Here is a 19684-nt window from a genome sequence, read left to right on the forward strand (position 1 = left end):
TGCCAGACCCCTTAGTAGAATCCGAGACTGGTGACCAGCGGCGGTCTTTATGTCCCCATGAAGGTCCAGGATCGACTGGGGGCCGCTGATCATCTCCCGTGTCTTGTACAACAGGCACCAGTGCTGCCCCTCTTGTCGTGCCCAGGATTATTGTTTTTTTTCACCTCCAGGCAGCATTTTCAGTCTTCATAACACAGCTGGAATCTCCCTGACAGAGGGATAAATGGTCCAGTGAGTTTGGAAAATGCCCGACAGCTTATCCCTCCCTTGGAGACTCACAGGGCGTACGGGTGGGATGATATTCAAAATAGTTAACGACCGACATGGCACAGACACTGACCAGTCAGATCCGACGCTGACCGTTATGAACCGTCTGAGCATCAGTTCCTCACAGGAAGACCCTAGAGGCTGCTGCTACAAAAAAAGGCAGCGGCTTTTGTTTAAGCCCATCATTTATTTGCCCTTTGAACATGCTCCTTTTAAAAAATATCGTCTCTTAAGATACATTTGGAAAACCTGTTCTCTGGTAAAAGAAATCAGTGTATTTCAGTTCCACAAACATTTGCTGAGTGCCAAATATGTGACAGACACATGCTCCAGGGATCCAAAGATAAATGAAACATGGTCCCTGCACCTCCAGGTGCTAATCATTGAATGGGGGAAGACAGACATGCAAACAGGGACTAGCTGAGGATTATTCAACTCAACCCACGGGCTTGGAGAAAGTTGCCTGCAAAACATGATTGCACTGAATTCCTGAATGAACTAAAATGAACTTACACGTGACAGAGCTGAGCAAGAAACGAGGTTGGGGCAGAGCACTGGGAGCCTTGGATGTCATGTCAAAGAATTTGGAGGTAAGCATGGAAGTGACAGATTTGATTCTGAATAGATCACTCTGCCTGCAGTAGCAAGAGGAGATTGAAGGGTAGGGCATTAGACTAAAGGCAGAGAGCTCAGATGGGAAATCCTAGCAGTAATCCTGGGGAGAGAAATAGTTAGGTGGTGAAATCAGTGGTACATATACCGTCCTGTGGAATCCCCTTGCCCTTACCACTTCAGAGCTCTCTAGCTTGACCTCCAACTACAGGAGATACAGCATCTGAATCTCTTGCCCCAAGGGCTTTCTCTGGCCTCTAGAGCCCACTTTGCCTGTGCACGTGACTGGCCAGAAGTGCTGGGCTATTGATACCTCCATAGGAGCAACCCTCAGCCAATGAATGGAAGGAAGTGGTGTATAAATATCCCAGCTCCCTAGCCGCTTACTGGAATAACGAAACGTGCGTGTTCTGCACTGACCCCCAGATTTCCCAGCAGGATTCAGTTCCAGTTGCCAGCGGCAGTAACTTGCTTGGCAAGGTAACTCATGGCCACGTTCCCTTTTCTGTCTCACTTCCCCACTCTCCTGCTAGTGTTTCCTGGGATCACCTCCCACAAAAACTGCTTACACTCCAGTCTTTTTCTTAGGGTCTGCTTCTGGGGGAACCCAACCTAAGACTGTGGGATTTACCTGTGAATGAATGGATGGGGGAGAAGAGGAAATATCTATCTAGGAGACTCTCAGGGTGTGGGTTTACTTGAGAGCATGGACGCTGTAAAGGTGAGAAGAGAGGCCGGCTTGCTGGAGGGGCTTTGATGGCTCCAGTCTGGACAGGCTGTATTGTAACTTCTGGTGGGTCATCTAAGAAGACGATTGGAATAGGAATCTGGCTGTCAGAGGAGCAAGTGGGGCTGGATACAAAGGTTTCAGAGACATCATCATGGTGGGGGGTGTTTAAGACCCATGAGAGTGAAGATTAGCCGAAGAGAGAGAAGACAGTCCAGGCTGCTCAGGGAGCATCAAGTACCCATCAGGGCAGACAGAAGAGGAGGTGCCCATGAAGAGATGGAGAAGAAATTCTCCAGGAGGCAAAGGTTTACAGTGATCTCAGCATCCAGTGTGTCAAAATGTTCAGTCAGGTCTGATCTGAAAAGTATTCAGTGGATTTAGCCACATGGAGGGTATTGGTAGTCTCGGGAGAGTGGTTTCAGAAGCGCAGTGGAGGACTTCCCTGGTGGCATAGTGCTTAAGTATCGCCTGCCAGTGCAGGGGACACAGGTTCAAGCCCTGGTCCGGGAAGATCCTACATGCCGCGGAGCAGCTAAGTGCGTGCGCCACAACTACTGAGCCTGTGCTCTAGAGCCCACGAGCACAACTGCTGAAGCCCACGCACCTACAGCCCGTGCTCCGCAACAAGAGAAGCCACTGCGATGAGAAGCCCGTGCACCGCAACAAAAGAATAGCCCCCGCTCGCCACAGCTAGGGAAAGCCCGCATGCAGCGATGAAGACCCAACGCAAACAAACAAAAAAAATCAATTAATTAATTAATTTAAAAGAAAAAGTTTCTCTCTTTAAAAAAAAAGAAAAGCGCAGTGGAGGAAGCGGCCAGGCTGAATGGATTAAAATGTGGTGGAAAAGCAGCTGATGAGAGTAGGTTAGCAGTTTGTCTTGGGGGGAAAGAAGAGAAAAGGTAATGTTTAGGGTGGAACCCAGCATCAGCGTGGACATTTTGAGGAAATCTGAATGTTTATATGCCAAGGAAATAAGAGACAGAAGGTAGATGAGGTTGACATTGTAGTTGGGAGCTGGGACAACTGATGGAGGAAGGTTCCAGAAGCAACAGGAGATGGTGGAATAAGGGAGCGGGGTGTAAAAAGCAGGGGAGGACAGATAGAGATGTGAGTTAGTGGGTGCTCCCAGATAGGAAACTGGGGTGATTCTCACCCAATGGCCCGATTTTCTCAGAGAAGAAAGAGGTGACATCAACTGTTAAACAGTGAGGGGACACATGAGAACAGTGGTGGCTGTTTGGAATAGTCATGGAAAGGAGCAGAGCCAAGCTCTGACCCAGGGGAAGGGAGTGCTCAGTGCTTTCTAGAATTCACTGAGTCTGGAGACCATGAATTTACAGCAGCCCCCATCTGCCTGGCCAGACGACTTTCAGCGACGCTTGGAAGGCCAGAGGTGATTGGGGGGCAGGATGGGGTCAAGGTTGGATGGGAGGCGCAGGGTGAGGGAGGCAGGGGGGAGGGGAGCAGGGGGACAGAGCCAAGTGCCTGCCAGGGTCCTCAGCCACTGAGCACAGGAGGCCGGGGATGCGGGTGCAGCCTCTAGTCCCTTCTCCGCCTCATGGCAGCTTATTAGTACACACTGTGAATGACTTACTTTCCCAGTCTACATTTCATTTGCCTCATTTATATAAAGGGCATTATCATTACTAGGTATTACCACACAAGCGCAGGAGATCTGAACTTACCTGGAGGTAACTGCCCACTCAGTTTTGAGTTACTATATTTTGCCTTTTCCATTTTCTTTCTTTTTTATAAATTAATTTAATTTATTTATTTATTTAGGGTCTTCCTCGCTGTGCGCAGGCTTTTCTCTAGTTGCGGCAAGTGGGGGCTGCTCTTCGTTGCGGTGCACGGGCTTCTCATCGCGGTGGCTTCTCTTGCTGTGGAGCACGGGCTCTAGGTGCGTGGGCTTCAGTAGTTGTGGCACGCAGGCTCAGTAGTTGTGGCTCACGGGCTTAGTTGCTCCACGGCATGTGGGCTCTTCCCGGACCAGGGCTCGAACCCGTGTCCCCTGCATTGGCAGGCAGATTCTTAACCACTGCGCCACCAGGGAAGTCCACCGTCTTTTCTATTTTCTAACCCTTGCCCTCAGGTTGTCATGAGGGAGGTGATCCTCATGGAGACAAAATGATAAAGCCATGACAAATAGAAAATATCAAAGGCATTTGATAGCAGTGTTCAGTTTCTTGTTAGCACCATCTGATTTTCTTTTGGTTCTGCCGACAGGACCTCCTGCTCTGTGCAGGGTAGAAAATGGCAGCACACCTCCATTTAATTCAGTTCACCGTGCACAAAGAGGCATCCCCTCTCTAGACTGGAAGCTCTTTGATAGCGGGATGACTTCCCCCGCTTAGGGTCTCCCATGATGATATAATGTATCCACAGAAGTCAGCTCAAAGATTGTGGAACGTAGCTGAAGTCCTGATTTGTCTATAGCCAACCAAGACCACATTAAATTTCCCCACGGTGCAAGGAGCAATGAGAGCCAGCATGGAGCCAGGGGCCTGGACCTGCGGACGTTGGTTTCGTTGTTACCTGTTTCACTCAGTGTATTGTTGAGAATATCTCTCCTTGCCGATAAATATAGGGTATAATTTTTAGTGACCGACCCATCTTCCATTATCATATTTTCAGATATTTTTGTTTTCAGGTTTTATTAATTTTTTCAAGATAAATAACTAGAAGTAGAATTACTAACAAAACGACAATATTTTTAAAGCTTTTGCTGCGCATTGCCAAATATGAACGGTCTCTCCATTTACCTGTACCTGGGAGTCTATCAGTTGTGTAAGAGTATCTGGGGCTCCCACCCCCATCCCTACCCCATCCTTTTCAGCAGAACTCAGTATTCTTTTTCAGTTTTGGCCAATCTGATTCGTTTTTAAATCTCGTTTTATTTGGAATCAGGTTTAAACGAAACTTTTTGAAGGATTCTGAAGGGGAAAGGAAAATTTTGGAGGGTGGGCTGCCTTGAGGGACCTGTATGTGTGTGTCTGTGTCGGGGAGGGGGGCAGGAGAGAGAGAGAAATAGAGGAAGAGGGGAAAGGAAGGGAGGAAGGGAGGGAGGGAGGGAGGGAGGGAGGGAGGGAGAGGGAGAAGCGGGTGAGAGTGGTCCCAGTGCAGGAGGGACGATACTTTTACCGCCTCCCCCCAACTTTCCCTGGCTTAGGAGTCTTGAGTCTGGTCTGTTCCCATCCGTCTGTCCCGTCCACATCTCCCTGGCTTACTTCCAACCCTGCAGCCAGGGTCCGGGGTTGGGATGTTGGCCGCCCTGCCCCACTGATGCCAGCCCTGGGTGGAACTCAGACTCAGACCATCTGTGGCCTCTGAATTTGTAGTTTGTGGGGAAGCTGTCTGCAAAAGAGCACGCAGAGCTGGGGCACTGCCTGCCTTCTCTGTGATGTGAGAGGCCAACAGGAGAAAGGACCCTTCCCTGGGGACTTGCTGTGCCCATCCCTGAGGTCAGGCAGAGCCCTTGCCAGTCCTGACATGAGCAAGGGCTGCTGTGCCTTCTGAATATATAGGCTGGGATTTTGTCTGAATCACATGACGATGGCCCAGGTTTTCCTTTTCCCTCTTTGTTGCTTTTAATACATAAAATGAGCATGTGTTTATTTAAAACAGCTTTCAAACTTAAACAAATAATGACAGACTGTTCAAACAGACTTCGGAAATCACCCTAATCAGGATGTTTGAAAAAGCAAGAAGACTCTCCATGGAAGTAGCTTTAGGATCTTCAGTCCTGAAACAACAGGGTCTGCTCTGCACTTCAGAATCACAGATGGGCAAACCGTAGGAGCCAGATTCCATCTCAGGGGGTTTAAAGAATGCCCCTCAGCCCTACAACCTGACTTAATAATTTACGAGGAAGTAGAGTTGGGCGTGTGTTATCACCAGAACACATGACAGGTACGTTTGAATTCACAGTTTCTATAGAAATCACCAAGCATCTTCAGAACCAAAAGCTGACACTTTAGAGGGAGCTAGTAAATTGTTTCTGGAAATTAGCAGGCTCGGTAGACCATCTGGAGGGAAGGGCAGTTTTAGGAGGGATGTAGCAGGTTAGCAAGAAGACAGGCCAGAGAACAAGGTACTGTTTCCACTAGTTCACACTCTGGGCCACATTTACAAATGGCTTCAGTCACCTACGTTTATCTTCACAACAACCAATTTTATGGGTGAAATAAATGAAGCTCAGGGTTGGGTAATTTGTTCAAGGTCATAAGCAATAAAATGTCAAACTGGGATTTCACCCAGACCCTGTCCCCCGAGTTCAGAGCTAATTCCCAGATCCCTGGGGCTGCGTCGTCGTCTCTATGCTCATTCTTTGGGTTAAGAGATGCGTCTTTAGCTCATTCCACTTTAGAGATGATTTTTTTCTTTATAGTGCACATCAGAAATGGGCCATGAGGTCCATTAGAAGCATAGTTATTAATGTGAGGGGCTGGGTCTTGGGAGAGGGAATTATTCTGGCCCCAGAGAGTTGGGGGTATTTGGAGAGGCGTTTCTTCTCCTGCTGGTACTGTGCACCAGACAAAGCAGGCTGAGTTTGTCGCTGCTTCCTCCACTTTCCCAGGATGGCTCCTGGTCTGGAAAGGTCAGATGGCCTAGGCCTTAGCCTGTTTCATATTCTGCCACAGAAAACTCCATTGATAACTAAAGGGATGCTGGGTCCAACCACTGACCCTCTCAACATCAAGCCAAATTGCATACTGCCCAGTGTTGGTACTCTGAGGAATCTGGGGTGCCCTTTGGCTGGGCTCTTGCGGGTTCCGGCCTGCCCATCCCTCAGGGAGAACAGCACAGAGGGGAGGGCTGTTAGACGTTTGCTGTTGTGTCTGTGGGATCCTGAGATGCACTTTGCAAGAGGCAGTTTCTCTAAATAGGTCCTGACCCCTTTCTGCCCCATTTATCCCACTTACATGTAGGGAAGGCAGGAGGTGTCTTGACAAACAGCCGTGAGTGTTAGCTCAGCTTTGCGCTAAGGGCACTAAGCACATATTTCATTTATGTCTACTGCCTTGCTTGCTAAGGCTCAAACTTTGAAAATGTTAACAATAGATTAAGAAAGAAGAAAACCCTTGCGCCCTCTCCTGGTAAAAGTTAATCTAGTACATCTGAAGGTATAGCTCACTCACGGGGAGCAGTTATTTGTCTAGACTAAGTAATCTTGTACTAATTCGACCAAAGCTATTGACACACTAGATGGACCACTGGGTCTTCCTTGGGCCGTGATTACAGAGTTTCTTCCAAACCTTTCTTCGCAGGGCTCCTCAGCCTCAGCACTGTTGGCGCTTTGGGGTGGATAATTCTTTGTGGTAAGGGCTGTCCGGCGCCTTGTGGATACTGAACAGCATCCCTGGCTTCTACCCATTAGTTCCAACAGCACGCCCATCCCAGACCATGACTACCAAAAATGTTTCTAGGCATTGCCAAATGTCCCCTGGGGGACAAGACCACCACAGTGAGACCCACTGCCCTAAACCCATGTCTGCCTTTTTTTTTTTTTTTCTTTTTTTGGCTACACCTTGCAGCTTGCAGGATCTTAGTTCCCTGACCAGGGTTTGAACGCACGTCTTCGGCAGTGAAAGTGCCGGGTCCCACCCACTGGACCGCCAGGGAATTCCCTCTTGTTTGCCTTTTGTAAAAGGTGCCACTGGTCACAGGGCAACCAGTGAGGATGGCTCCACACAAACCTTTCGTGGCTGTGGGGGGCAATTCTGATGACTGGTCAACTGAGTTCACCTCTGGGAATCTGTCTAAAAAAATCCAAACAAGTAGACAAGAATTTATGTATAAAGCTGTATCATAATGTTGTTTATGAGAGCAGAAGTTTAAAACAACCCAAATATAGAACTGGTTAAATAAAGTACAGCATAGATATAGATATATAAACATATATTGTGGAATACTATGCAGTCATGAAAAATAATCGTGTAAGTTTATATTCAATAACATGAGAATATTCCCTAATGATGCCTTAAACTCTCGAGACTACTGCAAGATGTCCAGAGGTTTCTGTATACAAAAGGAATAATTTCAAGAAGGCCGAGTAAGCATCTAGGTGAAGTATTAGGCCAAACACAGAATTCAAACCAATGTTCGACTTCAGAAAACTTCACTCTTTAATTGAACAAACATTTCTAAAACACCTACATGTATCAAGACCACACATAGCACTGGAGAGACAAAGATGATACCTGGTCCCTCTACTGCAGTACTTGCCTGAAACAGACAAAAACACAGTAAACATCGTCAGACCCTCCTCCACACAGTGATGCGGGACGTCTCCGTATGTCACCATCTCCCATAGTGAAGGGCCTAACTGGAGCTACACCTTGTTTTCCTCTTCATGCCTGATTAATCACACCAAGGGAACATTTCACTTACTGCTTTATATATTCAGATATATTTAGAATTGTCCAAATACTCACTGGGCCCAAACATGGAATCTAATCCTCCCAAACAAATCTAAGAAATGAGCATTCAACGGTCTCAGCTTTTTTCCTACAGCACAAGAACAAAGAAAATGAATCCATAAGATGGGTATGAAGAATCAATAAAATAATGCATGTCAGGCATCTGTTTATATAGCAAGCACTCAATAAAGGAGTAGTTGGGTTTTTTTAAAAATTATTTTTACAAATGGTCATGCTAGCTAAAATTGCAAAGCCTCCCGTATTTCTAACTGCCCTTGCTGTTTTATCTTTTCCCTTAGCACCTACCACTCTCTAATACACTATATGAAACATGTAGTTTTGTTTACTGTCTATCCTACTCCACTGGGTCAAAGCTTTTGCGCTTTTAGCCTATTTCATTCACTGCTGTATCTCTACAGTGTCTGGTACATAAGTAGGGTCTCAAAAAATATTTCCTGAATGAAAGTGAAAAGAGTGGGTCTGAAATCATTGCCCCCAAAGTGCGTTTGACCTTTCCCCTCAGCCTCCTGAAGGTGCCCAGGCACTTCAGATGCCTTTCTCCCTGTCATCTGGCATTCTGTCTGTGCCGCTCTAATATTCTTTTCCTTCCCTCCTCTTCCCACTGCAGGATGCCTTTGTGGAGCTGTACGGTCCCAGCATGCGGCCTCTGTTTGATTTCTCCTGGCTGTCTCTGAAGGCACTGCTCAGTCTGGCCCTGGTGGGAGCTTGCATCACCCTGGGTGCCTATCTGGGCCATAAGTGAAGTCCACAAGCCGGCCACAAACACATATGCAAAAGGTTCACTAAAGCAGTAGAAATAATATGCATTGTCACTGATGTACCATGAAGCGAAGCTGTGGTCTCTTAAAAACAAAAACAAACCACCACCAACAACGAAAAAACAGCTTTCAGGCTCAACGTCGAATCAGCTACTTACTGCCAAAGGGAAATACAATTTATTTTTTACATTATTAAGAAAAATAAGATTTATTTATTTAAGACAGTCCCATTGAACATGTCTTTGGAAACCCTACTGCTAATTACTAAGCCCCACCTGGATGGCTCCACCTGGTCTCCTGTGCCTATAAACACGGATTTCTGTTCCATGTTGTTGGCCCAACTGACTCACCATCTGAAAAGCAAACAAATTGACAAAGGACTTGACTGTTCCAGAAGCCGGGTTTCTGGCTGCTGGAGGTTAGGAAGAAGGTGTTCGCTTTCTTTGCCTTTTTTTTTTTTTTTGCCCTGGAGGCTGTGTTCTTAATAGAGGGAGGGTCCTTGGAGGGGAGACCATTCTTCCCTGGCCTGAAGAACAGGCACTTTGCATATGGTACACACCCGGTTGGAAGAAAACCATCTGAAACTTCAGATGGATTTGGTGTTTGCCAAGATCTCCACCCCGAAGGACAGTGACGGGAAAAATGCCCTTAAACCATAGGAAAGTATTTTTTTAAGCTACCAATTGTGCCGAGAAGCATTTTAGCAATTTATACAATATCATCCAGTACCTTAAGCCCCGACGTGTATATTCATATATTTTGGATACGCTCCCCTCCAAATACTGGCGCTGCCTGTGTATGAAACAGAATCCTCTGGAATGCGAGGAAGTGAACGTTTCGGTGACTTCTTCGGCATCAGGAAGCATCAGGCCGCCACAAGTGCCTGCTTTTCCGCAAGAGGCCGCGGTCTGCTCTGCCTTGCCCCAGCTCGGAGACCTCGTCCTGGAACCCAGCCTGGCCACTCGCTGGCCTGCTCGAGGGCTTTTAAACAGAGCGGTGTGGTCTGCGAATGTCTGGAAGCTGACGGAGCTCAGAATCGCGCGGGCAAGGAAAGACGGCAGGAGGCCTGGTCCTGCTACCCTGGGGCCCCCTGGTTAGGCGCCTCTCCACGCGGAGCGTGGAACCCGGGAGCCAAGGCTCTTCGGGCGTTGATCACTGTGGAGGGAAGGAAACAGGCACTGCGCCTTTGCTCGCGGAGGGAGGTGGCGATGGCTGAGGAGCCCGCCCCCCAAGGGAAACGCTCGCGTGCGCCTTGGCTGCGCGGCTGCCAGCCTGCCTGTGCAGCTTAAAGCAAGATTTTAAAGACTTTGGGGAGGGTCATAAATCCTAAAGGAAGCGTTAAAATGGATTAACTGACCTATGTCTGTGGAATTACGATGTAAAACATTATCTTGTCATTGTAGTTTGGTTTTATTTGAAAAACCTGACGGAGGGGGGGAAAAAGTTCCAGGTGTGGAATGTGGGGATTATCTGTACATCCTGGGGCGTTAAAAAAGAAAAAAAAAAAAAAATCAGTGCTGGAAAACGCTAGAGAAGTAGCAAAAGAAGTGAAATCTCCAGTTCATAAACTAGAAATATTTTTTCAAGTTTAGAATCAGCCTTGAGACATACGTGGAATAACTGTGGCATTATTGCATTATATACCATTTATCTGTATTAACTTTGGAATGTACTCATGTTCAATGTTTAATGCTGTGGTTGATATTTCGAAAGCTGCTTTAAAAAAAAAGATTACATGCATCTCAGCATCTTTTTAAAAAATTGTATTTAGTTATGGCCTCTACACTATTTGTTAGCAAAAATGATCATTTTTTTCCATTTGAGGTTTTTGGCTCTTAATTCTTTAAAAGCATTTCTGAGGAGGTGAGATAAGCCCTGGGTCTCAGCTACCTGTGAAAACCTGGAGCATGCTGGCCACCCAGCCACTTTGCTTGAACCGAGTTACGTCCACTTCCATGTCAACAGAATTATTTATTGTGAGGGACGTATCTGTTGTCCCTTTGACCTAGTTGCTTAGGTTTACTTGTCCTTGGCCAAATCAGAATTTAACTCACATCATTTAGGATTGCATACATGTTTGGTTAAACCCATGAGGTTCATTCGGCTGGAAAGCCAGATGGAAGATGACCAGGGGATTAAATTCTGGCTCCGATGGTTTGCCCTTTAGAGATGGTTTCCGTGCCCGTTTCCACGGAGACCTGTCTGGAGCCCTCCCACCCTCCTTCCATAGGGCCTTTCTCCGTGGCCGTCCTCAGGTCCTTCCTGAAATGCAGTGGCGCTTACGCCCCAGACGGAGAAAGCAAGAAACCCATGGTATGAAGCCAGACCTCCCTGGCGGGCCTCAGGGAACAGGACGATCAGACCTTTGAATGATTCTAATTTTTAAGCAAAATATTATCTTATGAAAGGTTTACATTGTCAAAAGTGAGGAATATGGAATATCAAATTCTGTGCTGCTATCCTGCCAAGATCATTCTAATGGAGTCGGTTTGCAGTACACTCCAAGTGGCGAGATCCTCCAAGCTGCTTTAGAAGTAACCATGAAGAACACGGACATTTTTAATATAAAGCCTGTTTGTCTTTTGTTGTTGTTGTTGTTATTGTTCAAGCTGGGATTTGCAGAGTGTTCTAAAAATGTATATATAAAAAAGGTCACAGGGGCTAATTTCTGACTGGTTTCCTTTTGCTGTGGGGTTACATTATCTGGTTTTAATGATAAATGTTCCCGGCCACCTGACCCCAGAACTGTACAGTATTGTGGCTACACTCTCTCTAAGAGTAGTTGAAGTTGCATTTTTCTTGTTGTTAAAAACATGTTAGAAGCAATGAATGTATATAAAAGCCTCAACTAGTCATTTTTTTCTCCTCCTTTTTTGCATTGTCTCAATTACTTTGCAGTTGGACAGCAGAGACCCATTCCTACCTAACAGGTGTGGAGGAGGGATTCACACCTGAATTACCATCAGCGTGGTGCACATGTTGGCCCAGGTCAGGGTTCAATAGAGCACGTGCACTTTCCAAATGGAGGTCGAGGGCTCTAAAAAAAGCCACAAGGAGAAAAGCACCCAAGAACCTCCTGGGTCCTCCCAGGCCCTCGCCGCACAGACAGCCCGAAAGAGAGATCAAAATGACAGCTCGTATCTTCTGCAGCAAACAGCTCATCTCAGATTTTGCAGGCTTAAGATGTGGCTTAAAGTCACATTTCGAATGAAGGAAGCACTTTGCTATATAGTTCAAGCCAAAAACCAACAGCCTCTGCCCCAGCTCACTTATCTCTGTCTGTTCAGATATGACCTTCCATTAAGATTTGACTTTATTTCATTAGAAAATGTTTATGCTTATCATTTAAAGACCTAGTCCTGGCCCAATGTGGGAAATTAGGAAGTGATCATAAATCAAGAGGAGTTCTAATAATCAGGATTAGACATAAATATGTAGGACAGTCCCAACACACGTCTGGGTTTTTTGCATCGAGGATCTATGGGATAAACAGAATTGCAAATTGTCTATATTGTAATTAAACTCACGCTAAAATGATGAACTTATACATGTGAACTTAAATTCTAATTTCGACTGTACTTCTAAGGCAGCGGCTGTTTTTATACTTCCTTATCACTTATAGTTAGTAATGGACACCTCCTCTATCAGAAAAAAACAGGAAGGGCTTGAAATATAAGCCATTCTAAGGAAACTAGGGAGTCAGTTGAAATTCTATTCTGATCTTATTCTGTGGTGTCTTTTGCAGCCCAGACAAATGTGGTTACACACTTTTAAGAAATACAATTCTACATTGTTAAGCTTATGAAGGTTCCAATCAGATCTTTATTGTTATTCAATTTGAATCTTCCCAGGGATTTTTTTTTTTTTAAATTATTATGGGACAAAGGACATTTGTTGCAGGGTTGGGAGGAAGAATTTTCAAATGAGCAAAACATTCCCAAGATTGGATCAGGGTGCGGAGGCTTTCAGAATAGCCAGGACTGTAGGATGTTAGATGCAAACAAGTGAAAACTTCACTAGGGTCAATGTGATGCCTCCGTGAAGGACCTTATGCAACAAACAAGAAACATTTTCAAGTTCTATGGTATATTTAGCTTCTAGAGACAACAGGACAACTCAAAGTCCAGCTCTGTGCGGCAATATGCAGATGAACCCAAACTCCTGTAAACATCTGCCATCAATGGTAAGGATTTCAGTTTCAAGCCTGGGCGTGTCTAATGGCCACTTAAACAATAAATTTGTCATTTTAACCAACAGGATATTTAATGAAAACCTTCTGGTTGGTAGGGACATCTATTTCTAAATACTTGTCATGCACAATACGGGGAGAAGAAAAGTGAGACTGAACTGGGTAAGTAATAATACAAGTTCCTTATCCTTACCCAAAGATTCATCCTGTTCCATGTCTGTGCTCATAGGACTGGCCTTAGACAACCATGAAATATGCATCCCACGGGGCACAAAGAAAACCAGATGGAGTATGAATGGTATTGCCCCAATTCATCATGACTACCCCAGAAAAATAACTGAAAGGCTATATATATCCTATCGATGACAAGGTTGTTTTGGGTCCCAAGGTAAGCTCAGCAGACAGAAACACTTGTGGAAGATGGAAAGGCTTAATCAAAAAATCCCAGGATTGTTACTAAATATGAGTATAGTATATTAGTAACTCCATGTCCCTAAACCTTTTAGGGAATCTGCAGTGAGCCTTCCAGCCAGCTCATTTCATTAAGATTTTGCCTCTGGGGTAGCATTTAAAGGAGTGATAGCCGATCACATTTCTTTGGAGGAAGCTTGTGTTTATTATACTATCTTCTTAAGTTTTCAATCAAGTTTTGCTTTTGTTTTGAGTTACTGGGATTATTTTTGTTTTCAATAAAAATAAGTGTATAAAAAGTGGTTTTGTATTGAAAGCTTTTGTTATCAAGATGTTCACACTTCTCGCTTCCATGGGCTGTTTTTAAGATGGACACTTCTTAGGGGTGGCTGATATCCTGCAACACTGTACACACACAAAAAACTATATGATAAGTGTACTTTAGATAGTTAAGATAAAGTAAGTCTCTGCTTGGCCAGCATTAAATATAATAGCATTTTCTTTGTAGTGTTGGGGAAAGCCACACTGCCATTCAACTTTCTTTGTCTGTCCAGTTAATATTGTGAAGAAAAATAAAAGTACAGTGTGAGATATCGGTTGTGCCCTGAAATTGTTTGTGATGCGGTGATGTGATTTGTGCCCTGTCATTCAAACCTTCTTAACAAGCCAGCAGAGCCACCGGGAGCCTGACTGGTTATGAAGCCCTGGGGGGACCAGGCTATGGGATTGCTCAACAGGTGAAGCCACCTTAGAAGGAGGTTTTGTTTCTTCGTTACTAACCCTTCTGGTTTGGTTCAAGGTGGACGAGCCTTGAGTTCTACTCCCATTGTTGCTGCCGGGTGTACTCCCTCAGACCAAGTGAAGATCCCAACCTCTGTTCCATAAGATGAAAGATGGTATAAAAAAGAGAGAAGCTAAAAATTCTGGTTTGAAGTGCGCATTTTAAGATAACCAAAGCAGGGGCTTCCCTGGTGGCGCAGTGGTTGAGAATCTGCCTGCCAATGCAGGGGACACGGGTTCGAGCCCTGGTCTGGGAGGATCCCACATGCCGCGGAGCAACTAGGCCTATGAGCCACAACTACTGAGCCTGCGCGTCTGGAGCCTGTGCTCCGCAACAAGAGAGGCCGCGATAGTGAGAGGCCCGCGCACCGCGATGAAGAGTGGCCCCCGCTCAACACAACTAGAGAAAGCCCTCGCACAGAAACGAAGACCCAACACAGCCAAAAATAAATTAATTAATAAATTAATTAATTAAAAAAGAAGATAACCAAAGCAGTCGCTTGTTTTGGAGCACAGAAATCCTAAATAGCCGGGCACCTATGTTTCCCTCTTATACTGCTACCCTAGGAAGGCATCAATCCGCCAAGGGTCTTCCCTTCAACTCAATTAAAAGGACTCCGACAGCAGCATCTGCTGGCTGCCAGCCCTGTACACGTAACACCACCGCTTATTACCTTGGAAGGTGGGTATTGGCTTCTCCTATTTTATAGACGAAATCTGAGACTCATAAAAGTTAATATGCCCAAGTCCTCAAACCTCGTGAATTGCAAAGGCAGGATTTGAGCTTGTGGTCCGGCTGCCTCCCAGGCCCTTGCTTCTCTTCTCAATCAGTGGTCTTCAAACGGCTGCACATGGAGCCTTGGGGCACCACATTTGCAAGGGGTAAGCAAGCTTGGAGTGTTTAAAGGAATCAATGTTCTTGGCATCGCAGGGATGCTCTGTCCTGAGGTCAGGCCAGTTCTCATCTTCCACCTTCCCTTTCACAATCATCTGTCACAGCTCACAAAACAGAGGCGCACATAGAGGTCCCTCCCGGAATCTGGCTGTGAGGCACTGTACCCTGTGCTGGGCTCCCTTGCCCTGGCCACGGGGGCCAATCACGCCCGTCTCTTCCCAACTCCAGCGAAGTCAAGTTTGGTAGCTTGAAATCGGCCCTGGTGGAAGTATTTACACCATGGAAATGAGTACAAGATACAAAATAGAGCTTTTTCCCCCCCTCTTGTTTCTTTTTCTTTTTTTTTTCCAGAGAGCCAATTTACCTGCACACCTCTGGGCACTGTCCTGGGGATTTAAAACCCTTCAGTTACCAAAAGGTATGATGTGAAATCCTTGGGCTGTATTAGACACTAATGACTGGGAAACGAATCCTTTTGCAAATCACTTCTCCAATTGGTTGCTTTCAACAAAGGTGAAACAACACCTAGTCAAGACGGCCACGTGTCAAGCTGGCAGGATATGGGTTTTTTTTTTTTTAATATGATTTCAGAATATAACTCAGAAATCCAGAGTTGTGTAACATTACTGTACAAAACTCCTTCCACTCCCTCGTACTTGGTATGTGAACAGCTCTCCTGGAAGCTTACATCCATAAAAACAAAGAATGAGGGCTTCCCTGGTGGCGCAGTGGTTGAGAGTCCACCTGCCGATGCAGGGGACGTGGGTTCGTGCCCCAGTCCAGGAAGTTCCCACATGCCGCGGTGCGGCTGGGCCCGTGAGCCATGGCCGCTGAGCCTGTGCGTCCGGAGCCTGCGCTCTGCAACGGGAGAGGCCACAGCGGTGAGAGGCCCGCGTACCGGAAAAACAAAACAAAACAAAACAAAGAATGGGTTTGATGGTGAACCCTAGCTCTTTCTAGTAACAGGTCATTTCTATTTATAGATACTTGTCCTTCTTGGTGGGGAGGGGGAGGATGATAAACCAGCCCCATTTATCTCATTAACACTTGTATTTCCAATAAAATTTAAAATTTAGATTTAATAACGGTTTATCAAAATGTGTAATATATTTGTACATTTTTATTAGTTGGGTAATAATAATAATTGTAATTATTCAATTATTCAACCTAGGAACAAAAAAGTAAAGCCTTATGGTCACAAAAATTCATAGTTTACTTTCGTTGTAGAAAGTTATGACAGGTTAACCAATTTTAAACTTTCAGTTGTAAGACATATCGTATTAGGATAAAACGGAGGGTAGAAATATGAATTTTAGGGAAGAAAAGGAAAAATGTAAAACTTCCTGGGGTCAAAAAATAACTTGTTCCTGTTTTTTTCATGTAATTGATGCTGAGTATTATGCATGATTATTGTTATGGCATTTAGATTCCACTGTCTATAATGAAAAAGTGGTGCAACAAAGTTATTTGTACAATGTCATTTGCTAAAATAACTTCTCAGACAAACTTGTTATTAGTATGTGTCAAAATTCTAGTTCAAACTGGCCTGAATTCAGGGATTGTCAGAGACAATCCAGAGGGAAAAAATGTGGTCCCACCACCAAAGAATGCCCAGAGCCTGACTGATGTGTCTTAAGATAGTGAACGGGGAAGCCTAACTTCTCAGGATTTCTTAATCCCATTAAAGTCTATCTGGAAGTTACTCAAGCATTTTATCAAGAATCATAATTACTTCACGGAAGGGGTTATAAATTACATCATACAAAAAAAGTTCTGCCACAGATAGTTTCGGGACAATTTTCTTTCCCATACTATTCACAATGCATTGGAAAGAAAATCCTTTGCAACTATTTATATTTAAATTTTAAAAGTTAAATGTCAACTTGAACATGTGGAAGGGTGGTAAATGCCTTTTCAAACTCCTTTTAATGGAACATCAGCAACTGCTGGAAGACTCCTGCCCTGTCTGCCCCTCTAGGCACTCCCCCTGGACTTTATTGGAAGCTCCAAGATGGATGGGGGAGGGGCAGAGGATACATTCCCTCCCCCCAGGACCCAGCAGGTAATTGGGTAATGATAATTGTAATAAATATTCATTCCAGCAACAAAATAAATAAAAACAAAGCCTTAGAGTCACAAAAATTCAATTAAATGCACAGGCTCACTTCTGTCACAGAAAAGCGTGAGAGGCTAGTCAATTTGAAATGTATTATTTTTGTTGCAAATCTGTGTTTTAAAATTCCTTTTTTTTCCTTTCCCATTAAAAAACCACAGAACTGCAGCTCATTGCCCATCTTACCCCACTTGTCATTTGTCTGTGTGTCCTTGGTTGTATGCTCCTGTATCATTCTTAATCTATGCTGCTGAAATATCTGAGCCCACATCTATAAGGAAAGGCAAATCCCAAAGCAATCAGGGCCTGTTCTTTCCTTCTTTCTTTTCTCACCCCCTGGAGAACTGACTGTTCTCCTACAAGCTGATGAGTGGATCCAGTGGTCCAACAAACGTCTGTTGAGCTCTACTCCTAGGACAGGTGTGGGACAGAGCTCTAGGATTTAGGAATTATTAAGACCCAGTCCTTAGCCTCAGGAACTCTCTATCTAGTGTCTTGTCTGTTTGGCTTTTTTTTTTTTCCTTTTTTTCTTGATAAAATATTTATCAAGCCCAATTGAATAAGCTCCTTGTTTTCTGGGGTCATCTTACATCAATCAGGCTAACTTGCTATTTATATCACTACACATTCTCTTTCAAAGTGGGTTGTTTAGGGGCAGGTTCCCACAGACAAAAAAAAAAGTAAACATTTCTCTCTTTCTAGCCAAGATTTGGAACTTTCTGTCTGAAACAACTGGCTTAGATGCTACGTAGCTGTGGATTTTTTTCCTGCATTCTCTCTCTGTTTTTCCAAACTTTTGAGCCCACTTCATCTCAGAGCCCAGCAAGCAGGAGGGAGTAGAAGCTGCAAAGACCGTGAGGAGAATTCAACAGCAAGTAGACCCAGGGAGGCTTTGATCTTCTCTCCCAAGGGGAACATCATCTCCTGTGTCCATGTGGAACTCCTCAGCCAGGGTACAAAAGAAAGAAAAGGAGGAATACAATATTTATAGGAAAATTATTTCTCACAAGCAAGCATTTGTTCTAAAAGTTTTTAGAAATATAATTATTTGTCTCCTTCTTGGGTTTTTCTGTTTTTAATATGAGACACTTTCAAGTCCCCTAGTTGAGTTTCCAGGAAGCAATAATCCATGTTGCCTTGGGTGGAGTTTAGGAAGAAACTAGGTCTCAGGAGTGAAAATGTTTCCATTGAAATTGCCACATAGAACTCTTGCTGCTTCTTTAATGTTCTTGCATAATAAGGCCCCATTCCCTAGGGCAGGGTGGACCAGCTCTCCCCTGGCCCTCTGCTGTAGGACTCTCTGTCCTCTTCGAGACCCAGCTGGACTCCTGGCCTCACTTACCCTCACCTACCAAGTCTTATCCAAACAGGAAACCTCTGGACCAGTGCCATCCAACAGAAATAAGATGTGAGCCACATTTGTGATTTTTCATCTTCCAGTAATCGCATTAAAAATTAAAAATAGTACATGGAATTAATTTTAATAACATTTTATTTAACCTAATATATCAACATATAATCAATATGAAAATGACTGAGGTCATTTCCATCCTTTTTTATATGAAGTCTTTGAAATTGGTGTGGAATTGACAGCTGGAGCACATCTCAATTCAAATGAGCCAGATTTCAAGGGCTCCATCTCCGCATGGGGCTGGTGGCTACCACGTTGAATGGCTCCACTCTAGACTCCGTGTACGGATGTTTTAGCGCCCACACGTGAACAACATGCCTGTAAAATGCCTTCCTCTGTCTGCCCCCATTTCCCCTACCCCCATGCTAATTAAGTTGGGAAGGCTGAAAAGCATCTTTCTCTCTGACTGCCTCTGTTAGGGGAACCACTGACGGAAACCGCCCGCCCTGACCAGGCACAAAAGCAACCACTTGCATGAGTTACTTTACACCAGGAGCTCCTGGTAAGGAACGCGGAACTAACAAGCTACCACCAACAGAAGAATTTCAGAAAAGTCCAAAGGAGAGAGGACACGCCAGTCCATATGTCCTACCAACTCCCAGGATCTTCCTCGCTGGAATCCATCTTGGCTGAGCGATGTGCACGCCACCAGGAAGGACCCTGAGTCAAACTACGGGCCAAGCAAGATGACTGGCCAGAGACAACCCGGAAACGAACCCCATTACCATGAAACCTGAGACCGCGAGCCACGTGGCAGAGCAGTCCTGGGTTCACTCACGCTGCTGCTCTCCGCCCAGGCGCCCCTTCCAAATAAAGCCTCTTGCTTTGTCAGCGCGTGTGTCTCCTCGGACAGTTCATTTCTGAGTGTTAGGCAACGGCCCACTCTCAGGCAGGCCCTGGAAGGGGTCCCCCTTCCTGCAACACCTCAAACCCTCTTTTCCAGACTTTCCCAAAAGAATTCTTACTTTTGAAACATCTGCTGTTAGGTCAGAAGGGAAACCAGATTGCGGTATGTTCAATGAAAGTATTTCAAGCCCTAATGGTGGGCTTCGAACACTTGCTATCAGAAGATCTG

At 45.1% G+C, this 19684-nt stretch overlaps 1 protein-coding gene across 1 annotated transcript in view; it reads left to right on the top strand.

Moving 5' to 3' along the window:
• BCL2 (BCL2 apoptosis regulator) overlaps positions 1–13709 on the top strand; it is a 183372-nt gene extending 169663 nt beyond the window's left edge. Inside the window, exon 3 of the mRNA XM_060170732.1 lies at positions 8660–13709. Coding sequence (XP_060026715.1) covers positions 8660–8794 — 135 coding nt within the window. The 3' untranslated portion in view covers positions 8795–13709. The remainder of the gene's footprint in view (positions 1–8659) is intronic.
• The last annotated feature ends 5975 nt before the right edge of the window (positions 13710–19684 follow it).

The sequence above is a fragment of the Lagenorhynchus albirostris genome, chromosome 14 (genome assembly GCF_949774975.1).
Source record: "Lagenorhynchus albirostris chromosome 14, mLagAlb1.1, whole genome shotgun sequence".
Taxonomy (NCBI): domain Eukaryota; kingdom Metazoa; phylum Chordata; class Mammalia; order Artiodactyla; family Delphinidae; genus Lagenorhynchus; species Lagenorhynchus albirostris.